The 10620-nt window shown below is 42.6% G+C and overlaps 1 protein-coding gene across 1 annotated transcript in view; it reads left to right on the plus strand.

The window, feature by feature from the left end:
• Positions 1 to 10382, plus strand: part of LOC145405765 (uncharacterized) — a 2040591-nt gene extending 2030209 nt beyond the window's left edge. Inside the window, exon 12 of the mRNA XM_080276996.1 lies at positions 10176 to 10382. Coding sequence (XP_080133122.1) covers positions 10176 to 10382 — 207 coding nt within the window. The remainder of the gene's footprint in view (positions 1 to 10175) is intronic.
• Positions 10383 to 10620: the final 238 nt, after the last annotated feature.

Genomic DNA, 10620 nt, shown 5'->3' on the forward strand with positions numbered 1-10620 from the left:
AGACAACTGAAAGATATGTACCTTGAATTGCTGAAAAATGTGTCTGAAAGAACCATACAGCATCGACTTCAGAAAGACCTCATGATCCTCAGCCATACTGCTGCACTGAAGCCTCTCCTGACAGAGATGATGAGGAAGAAGCGACTTGAATTTGCAAAACAACATCAGCACTGGTCTGTACAAGAATGGAGTGAAGTTATGTTCTCAGATGAAAGTACATTTCAGGTGCTTAGCTCACAGCAAATCAAGGTATGCAGGACAGAGGGGGGCCAACAGGTATGACAGACGCTACACCATCAAGACCGTAAAGCACAGTCCCTCAGTGATGGTTTGGGCTTGTTTCAGTGCCAAAATGGGCTGAGGTGTTATATATTTCTTACCAAAAAAATGCACAATGAATGCTGCTCGATACTGTGAGGTTCTGAAGAGGCATGTGTTTGATCATATGGTTATCCACGGGACCTCCATCTTCATGCATGACTGAGCCCCCTGGCACGCTGCTCAAAAAGCGAAGAAGTTGCTCCAGAGTAAAAATATTCGCATTCTCCCATGGCCAGGCAACAGTCCTGACTTAAACCCTATTGAAAATGCATGGAGAGAGATCAAGGACAAGGTGAAGGCTGCCAAAGTGGCATCAGTGCCTGAGCTTCAGGAGGTTATCAAGCGTGTGTGGTGTCTGGAGATGGATATCAATTACTTCACAAATCTAGTAGAGAGTATGCCAAGGAGAATGCAAGAGGTGATCAAGGCCAAGGGGGAAATGACATAGTACTAAGATAAGCAATGAAGTACATTTTCTATTCATAAATAAATGTTTTCTGTGATGATTTGTTGTTGTTTTGGTAGTGCCCAAACTAGGTCCAGACTTCCATTGTGTCGACTGTATGTATATATATATATATATATATATATGTATATACTCAATCCTCGTAAACCGTGGCAATTTGGGTCTATACCACTGCCGCGGATTACAGATTCCGCGGTTTATAAATAATAACTCATGTGAAAAATTAATTAGGGTCTGGACTTTGGCCAAGCACCCCCCAAAGCACCCAACCTACACCTGTCTAGGTACCATCAAACACAAACATACAAATTTAGGAATATTCAGTGCATGCATTTAATAGAAATAAGCAAGGTTAAGGGATCTCACCTTAATCCTATGACGATACTGCTTAAGTGAATGAAGTGGGGTGGTTTTGGGAAGAACTTAGAACCTCTCAGCATGAGGTGGGGGTGCTCCCTCATGCTGTTCTCCCTTCTCCAGCTCCTCAGTCTCCCTCAGGAAGCCCTCAAAGTCTGCCTGGTTTTGTTTTGGTTTCTCCCTGGTTTTGTAGATCGTCCTTATGGTCGACTCGTTCTTCCCATATTCTTTCGCCAGGCTTGCAAACTTCTCTTCCTTCTCAACATGACAAATGAGCTCCAAACGTTGACTGGATGATAACGGCAGCTACTTCTTGATGCCACAGGGCTTAGAGCGCTTCTTCGGGGGTTCGGGAGGGGCCATGGAAGGTAGGTGGGGGGGAAAGTGCACAAAAAAAGGCAGGTGGCTCTCATACCACACGGTGATGCTCTGTACTGTGTGGGTTGGCGGGCAGAACAACAACAACATGGTGGCATTAGTATGCACACTTGCCACCAGGGACGGGCAGTGATTGGTTGTTGGGTTGCGGTTATTAAATTGAATGGCATGGTTTATGATTCTCCTTGGAAAAGGCCCACTTCGGTGCCAAGATCCACGATTTTTGTGACTTAACAGCAGTTTAAGGATGCTGGCAGTCTGACAGCCACTTTGCCGCAGATTACGAAGTAGAACCCGTGTTTCCAATCTTGCCATTCATTATGGTATGGCAAAATCCATACTAAAGAACAAAGAAGCTATAAAAGGGGCTAATGTGGCGAAAGGAGTGACTACTCTTGCCTTGAATTGGTCACCACTTATTGAAGAAATGGAGAAACTATGGCTAGTGTGGTTTAATAAAAAACAATTGGCTGGTGATAGTGTTTCTGAAACAATAATTTGTGAAAAAGCTAAGCAGTTGTTTGGTGATCATAAGAAAGATGCCCTTGGAAGCAGTGCTGAAGGTGATGAATTTAAAGCAAGTAGAGGCTGGTTTGATCGGTTTAAGAGGCGAAGTGGCATTTATAGTGTTGTAAGGCATGGGGAGATTGCTCGTGATAAAGAGGATGCTGAAAAGTTTGTTGGGGACTTTAAAAGATTTGTAGAGAGTGAGAGATAAACTCCTCAACAAGTTTTTAATTGTGATGAAACAGGCCTCTTCTGGAAAAAGATGCCTAAGAGGACCTACATTACAAAAGAGGAGAAATCACTGCCCAGACACAAGCCCATGAAAGACAGGCTTATACTCTTGCTCTGTGTTAATACCAGTGGGGACCTGAAATTAAACTTTTGCTTGTGTACTACTCAGAAAACCCAAGAGTGTTTAAGAAACACAGTGTGATAAAAAGTAAACTCAGTGTAATGTGAAGGTCTGACAGTAAAGCTTGGGTAACAAGGCAGTTCTTCGCTGAGTGGATTCATGCTGTGTATGCCCCTGCTTTAACAAAATACCTAGAGGAGAGAAATTTACCTCAAGGCCCTCCTGATTTTGGACAGTGCTCCTGCTCACCTTCCAGACACTGTTCTCACTGGTGAATACAGCTTCTTCAAGGTGATGTTCTTGCCCCCTAACACCACTCCTCTAATCCAGCCCATGGATCAGCAGGTCATTTCTAACTTTAAGAAACTGTACACAAAAGCACTTTTTCAAAGGTGCTTTGAAGTGACCTCTGACACCGAGCTAACCCTCAAGGACTTTTGGAAAAACCACTTCAGTGTCCTCCATTGCTTGAGGTTAATAGACAAAGCCTGGGGCAACGTTTCTTTAACCCTTTAACCACGGGTGTCATCCCAGAATGACATTGCAAAAACTGGACCAAACCGCGGGTGTCATTCTCGAATGTTTGTGAATATTTTGAATACTGCGTGTTTTTTCTGTGCGCCAATTATTTCAAGGGAGAGTAGCTATTAAGTTCTTTCACTCCAGCCGACCCCCACCTCCCTCCTCCCACCCCCCGGGCCCCCACCTCCCACCCCCCGGGCCCCCCCACCCCAACCCTGACCAACACGCATCAGTATCTGTCCAGCTGTGTGAGTGACAACACCGCTGATGTGGCAGTGAAATGCGGGCAATTACAGTGCCTTTTACCTGCCTCAGTGAACACAGAGTGGGTGTTTATCGTATGTGCAGTGTTCATATATGTTTATAGTATTATTATCAGAATGAGGTTGGCATTTGGTAATGGTGTGTGAGCGAAAAATAGTGATTACAACACCTCTGATGTGGCAGTGAAGTGCGGGCAATTACAGTGCCTTTTACCTGCCTCAGTGAACAGAGAGTGGGTGTTTATCGTATGTGCAGTGTTCATATATATTTATAGTATTATTATCAGAATGAGGTTGGCATTTGGTAATGGTGTGTGAGTGAAGGTAATGGTGTGTGAGCGAAAAATAGTGATTTTAGATCGCTCACTTCTAATGGCACTGCCCATCCAGTGATAGTCAACAAAATCATGAAACCTACATCATTGCAAAGCCGAAGGTTAGTACTTTCTAATGGTACCCTATTTTTCGCTCTAGATTTATTCTGTGCAGAGTTATAAAGGTTTAAAGTTTGTTTACATTTTGGCTGGAACCCTAGCGGGAGAGGCCAGTCAGGGCAAAACAATGCCCGCAGTTAAAGGGTTAAGGACTTTGAACTCTGCATGGAGGAATTTGTGGCCAGACTGTATCCCAGCCAGAGACTTCAAAGGCTTTGAGGCACAGCTTGAACAAGGGGCAGCAGTCGTGGATGATACTGTGTCCCTGGGGAAGTCCATGGGTTTGGAGGTGGATAATGAGGATGTGGAGGAGTTGGTGGAAGACCACAAGAATGAGCTGACCACCGAAGAACTCAACAACTGTACAAGGAGCAGCATGAGGAAGTGGCTGTGAAACTTTCTTCATCAGAGGAGGAGATGAGTAAGGGGAGCATTTCCACTGCAGAAATTAAGGAACTGTGTTACCATTGGGAGAAAACACAGAGCCTGGTGGAAAAATGGCATCGGAACACTGCTGTGGTCAACAGGAGCATCAACCTGTTTAATGACAATGTTAGTGACCATTTTAGGAAAATATTGAAAAGTTGTCAACAGCAGACAACATTGGACAGGTTCTTTACAATCAGAGAACCCAAAGCAATGCCCCGACCCCAAGCATCTCCCCAGTCCCAGGCATCTCCCCAATCCCAAGAATCTCCTCATCCAAAGAGAGAGAAAAGAGAAAAAACACCAGAAGGGCAGTTACCTACAGTTTTCATGGAAGGTGACTCCCCTTCCAAAAACTAACACCCCTCCTCCTCTCCCTCTCCACTTCCATCCACTTAAGCCATCAGCTCTCCTCAGTACAGGTAAGATGCAGTAAAATTATCATTTATATCATCTACAGCGTATATTTCTATTTGAAAGGTTTTATGTATAGATTAATGTAAAATGCATTATTTCTCATGGAAAAAAATGATTTGGTTTTCGAACAGTTTGCAACTCGTACAGCCTCCAGGAATGAATTGTGTATATATATATTATATATATATATATATATGTACAGTATATATACAGTATATATATATATTGTACTTATACACAGTAATCCCTCAGTTATCCATATATACAGTAATCCCTCAATTATTCAATGTAATAGTGCCAAAGGCATGTCCGGAAAGTGGGTCCTACCGAATAGTGGGCCCCTGCCTCCTGGACTGATACTTATGGACCCTAACCCAACCTAACTCAGAAAACCACCTACATAACTCTCTACCGGACATGCATAGGACCTATTTAAGATCCTATTCACAAAAATAAGGGACAGATAGTATAAAATAAATGAAAAGGAACCAGAGAATGAGGAATTAGAAGTGAGTATCGAAAATATTTAGCAGTGTACAGGGTATTTACAACAAGTCCGTGGCCGTTCGTTACGAAGGTTAACCCGCCTCCTCTAAGGCTCCGGCAGTGGTGTAAATGCTCTTGAAGCACGTAGAATAATCCAGTGTTGTGCTGCACTTATTCCTTTGCACTATGAGTTATAATTGTTTAACACTGCACATTCTGTTCTTGATTACACCACGCAAGTTTCAATAACCAGTTTACTCTGTACTTAATCTTTGCACTCTGAATTCTAATTTCATAACACTGCACAACACTGTAAATCCCCCATGTGGTCTAGTGGCGAGGTATGACTGTTTATTCACTGTTTATTAAAAAAAACTAGCACGTGCAGCATCCATTGAATGAGCGTCTAGTCAGGATGGTAGTTAGGTGGTAACTGGGAAGGGATGGGAGAAGCAAGCAGCAAGCGTAAACACAGCTGTTCGGCGCTGCGCGCCAATTTCAAAGTACAGTTGAAAAAAATGTCAGTTTTTTTTTTTTTTTTTTTTTTTTTTTTTTTTTTTTTTAGGGTTCCAAAGGCCTGGGCCCAAAATGTCTGGTAAGTGGAGAGTCCGGATAGCGGGCATCCAGATAGTATAGGGATTACTCTATATTTATACACACACACACACACACACACACACACAGTAACCCCTCATTATACGATGGGGTTCTGTTCCTGAAAACTCCATCGTATTGCAATCCATCGTATAGTGAGCCCATTATAACATGCAGTCAATGGGGTTACGTTCCCAGACCTGCCTAAACTCCCACATACACGCACCTTAGTGCTCACATACATGAAGTTTCCTTATGTTTAAACATTTAAAGTAACACATTAATAATGAATAAAGAGGAAAAGACATGAAAACTATAGTATACAATAGTTCTTACCTTTACTGAAGCAAGTAGGATTGTTGATGTGGTTCTGCATGAATTCGCCATGAAGTCAATTCGCCTTGAGAATATGGACAATTCCCCTTCAGGACAATTCCCCGTCATTATATAATTACAGGTATAGTTATTATTGATTAATTGATACTTTAATAACTAATTTTCATGGGGATCTATCAAAGTCTGTGTTCATTCAATAGCGTAGGCTTTGGATATTGTAAGTTGCTCTTTTAGACAATAATTAACTTGTTTCTATCTCGCTGTAGTTGACTTTGAATTATATTCTAGTGTCACCAATAGCTGTCTTCATTCATTTCCATTGGTACTAAAACATCTATCAGTCTATCTATCTATATATCTATAGCCCGACGCCCTAATCCCGCAAAGGGTGGCCACAGACAAAACACCTCCAAGTCGCTCTGTCACCCACATTTGACTACCCTCCCCCCAACTCACCCCCCCCCTCCCTCATATACCTCTCAACTCCATCCCTCCACCTCATCCTCGGTCTACCTCTCCCTCTCCCTCCCTCCACCTCACCTACATACACCTTCTTAGTCGGTCTTTCATTCTCCATTCTCTTCACATGTCCAAACCACCTCAGTGTATTTCTCCTGATCTTCTCAACCACATCCACATCCACCCCACAGCGTTCCTTCACTTCTTCATTCGTCAACCTGTCCCTCCACGTCACTCCACATGCTCCTCTCAAGTAACTCATTTCCACTGCTCTCACTCTTGACTTGTTCCCCTCTTGCAAGGTCCATGCCTCGCTTCCATACGTCAGGGTAGGGATCACAATACTATCATGCAGTGACTTCTTAACTTCCATACTCACCTCCCTATTTCTCATCACTGCTTTCAGTGTACCAACAACCTTCCTTCCCTGCTGTACCCTTTCACGCACTTCATCACCCAAAGTTCCATCCCTACTCATCACACTACCCAAGTACTTGAATGCACTCACATTCTCCATATCCTCACCATCCAACCTCACTGCACACTCTGTGACTTCATTCCTCTCAAACACCATAACTTTACTTTTGTTTACATTAACTTTCAGATTCCTCCTCCTACACACTGTCCCAAATTCATTCACCAAACCTTGCAACTCCCATTCACCTTCACTCAACAGTACTGTATCATCAGCAAACAGCAACACCGGAAGCTTCCAGATCTCACCCTCATTCATTAGAGCCACCCTCACATCCACTGCCCTACCCTGCACCTCCTTTACAACCCCATCCATGTATATATTAAACAGCCATGGAGACATCACACAACCCTGTTTCAGTCCCACATTGAGATCAAAGAACTCACTCAGCTCACCATCCACTCGCACTGCAGCCCTAGCTCCCTCGTACATAATCTTCACAGCACTCAACAATTCCCCTCCACTCCATATATTCTCAATACCTTCCACATACCTTGCCTATCTATTCTGTCATAAGCTTTCTCCAAGTCCATGAAGGCAGCATACACTTTCCTTCCCTTCTCTAAATACTTCTCCACTAAACATCTTAGAACAAATATCTGATCGACACACCCTTTTCCCTTCCTAAATCCCCCTTGTTCTTCTCCACCTAGCTCCTCTGTCATATGCCTAACCCTATCAGTGAGTATTCTACCATATATTTTACCAGTCACACTAAGTAGGCAAATACCCTTATGGTTATCACATACTTCTCTCTCCCCTTTTCCTTTGTATAAAGGAACAATTATACCTGATTTCCAGTCCTCTGGAACCCTTCCCTCTTCCCAAGCCAATCTACACAACTTCCATATCCACTCCACAACAATCTCACCCCCATACCTAAGCATTTCACCACACACTCCATCAATTCCTGGGTCCTTTCCCAACTTAATATTCTTCATCGCATCCACTACTTCCGCCCTACTGATCGCTTCCTCCCTCCTCTCATCTCTTCTTCTCCCAGCCATTCCTCAACCACTTATACTCGCACTGCTCTCACTCTCTACATTCAACAAATCCTCAAAGTGCTCCTTCCATCTCCTCAGTTTCTCTCTCTTCTCCACCAACAATCTATTATTCCTATCTTTCACTCCCCTACTATGTCCCCTTTCACACTGCCTTACTTTCTTTACCTCCTTCCAAAACAATTTCTTACTCTCCCTCCATTTCACACTCAGATTCCTCCCAAACTCTTCATCCACTTTCTTTTTACTCTCCTTCACCAGTCTCTTAACCTCCCTTCTCCTGCTCACATATACCTCTCTCTTCTCTCTCTCATCTTCTCCCCTACCTGTACTTGCTAACCATTCACTATATGCCTTTTTCTTTTGTTCCACAGCTCGTTTCACCTCATCATTCCACCATGCTGTCCCTTGCACACCCTTGCATCTCCTCCTCACTCCACAAACCGCCTCACACGCTGCATCTATCTCTTCTGTGAATATCTTACATACGTCTTCCACATCCTGGGTATATTTTAAAATGACTTTGAAGAGGTACAAGTATTCAGTAACTAGTGTACTTGCTAAATAAACTGATATGTAAATAAACAACGAGGAATTGTCTTGACAGCGAAAAGTCCTGATGGCGAATTGTCTTATCATTGTTGTGACGGCAAATTGACTTGACAGCAAATTGTCCCGAAACATTTATATAGATGTAATATGAAGATTATTTGTATAATTCCAAAGTATGTCGATCGTTTACTTAAGGTCATTAGGCATTTATATAAATGCCAATGTCTCGTGTATAGCTTTATGTTAAACAATGAAGGAAAGATCATAAATCACCTGATTTGCGTTTCAGTGTATTTATATTTTTTTGAGTTAACGTTCTCCCTATGTGTCAAGTGGGGTTGGTGGAGGATTAGTGCCCCTCCCTGTAAAACAATTAACTCTAAGCCCTTGGCCACCCCGTTTGGGATACATGGCGTCTGGCAATGGATGGATGGATGGAGTTAATACCTATTATATGATGCCAAATTTTACATGGCATACCAATACACCAGTCCTGTATGAGACAGCCCTAGCATGTGTGTTAGTGCCAAAGTGGCGACATGTGGAGGTGCAGGAGGACTACTGGGTCTCGGGATAGGCCACTGCCCCGAGAAATAGGCCCTGAAGCCTTTGCCCAGAGTCGGATACATTAAAAAAAAATAATAATATATAGAAACAATAAATCACCATCACATTTATAACTCATTTAATTCAAAAACTAGTGTACAGTACTTACTAAATAAACTGGTATGTATATAAATGCCAGGGAATTGTCCTGATGGCGAATTGACTTGACAGCGACTTTTCCCGACTCCAAGGCTGAGGGACAGTAAGGGTCTCACAGCCCTCACTCGTCACTGTCAGAACTGGCTGGCTGGTCAGGGCTGGCTGATGAGGCTGGACTGGTGGACGAGTGTGTGTTGTCTAGCGCCGACCATGTGGGGACATTTGCGTTGCGTTTGCTGTTCACTGAGCCACGGACGATCCATCGTTGCAGCAAGTCGTTCCCATCATATAGCGAACATAGGGTACTTAAATGTCGACATCGTATAAGTGAAATATCGTATAAAGAGCCATTGTATAACAAGGGATTACTGTATATATATATATATATATATATATATATATATATATATACTGTATATATAAGTAAACCCTCAGTTATCCAGGCTCCCTCTATCTGGTCATGGTCCACATACGGGCGTTAGGCCTTGGCTGTGTTAGGTCTGTATTCAAATTTATTTGTCCATGACGGGACATAAAAGTTCCGGCATCGGTGACCATCTGGCCAAAAAGTCCATTGGGTGGCTTGCTGGACTCCATGTTTACGCATGGATAATAGACCATAACCCACAAGCTGAGCTAAAATGGCTGTCCGGGTCCCTGCCAAATGGTGGAAGTCATCTGGCTGCCAGGATCATTCGTAATGTACTGCCAGCATGCGAATAATACCAGTTCAGTGATTCTGAATGATTCTTTGCGATCACTTAATGAGACTGGGTAGATTTTCTTATACATTGTTGCAGCCATTCATTGCATAATGAGGCCTGACTGTATTGACCCAAAAATTGACACATACATATACTTCATCATATTCTCTGTGAGCCAGGATGACAAAAAATAAGTTGAGGTATTTTTTTCTTACATTACTGGTGCTTCAAGTTTTCCCCAAGTTCCTACAGGCTAAGTTATTAAAAGATGTGTCGTGCAATATTAGGGATTTTCCAATGCCTTGACAATATTATTTGCTTATTTATTTATTTGTATAAGTTTGTACTGTACTTACCTCCTCATTTCATTGTCTAACTTCAGTCCTTAGCTGATTATAGCTACCTTTCTTTTCACAGGGCTTTACAAAAGAGTTCAACACCCTAACGGCTCTTATTACACACCACTCGGTCATGCCGGAGCTGCTGCCATGCCCACTCTCCCTCAGCCGCTACAACCCCACATTTACCTCTGATGACCAGACGAGGAATGATACAAATGATGATGATCCAGATTACAATACACTCTCTGACTTCCGCAAGATGATGGCAGACCTTAATGTGTAGAATAAGGAGGCATTTAGTTTATCAAAATTATGATGTATACCTCTCTAATGAGTACATTTGATTTTGGAAATTTAGCTGATGATGCATTCTGATGTTGTTAGAGTTTGTAAGTGTTTTCTCCCAGCAGATCTTGAGTGCATTTGCATTTAATTTTCATTCATCATCTTTTAAAGCTTTGAGATTATATACTTGTCTTAAAAAGCTTTACATCAAAATGGATATTATATATTCGGGGTGC

This window comes from Coenobita brevimanus, chromosome 68, assembly GCF_032717465.1.
Source record: "Coenobita brevimanus isolate Jiangsu-jjx chromosome 68, ASM3271746v2, whole genome shotgun sequence".
Taxonomy (NCBI): Eukaryota; Metazoa; Arthropoda; class Malacostraca; order Decapoda; family Coenobitidae; genus Coenobita; species Coenobita brevimanus.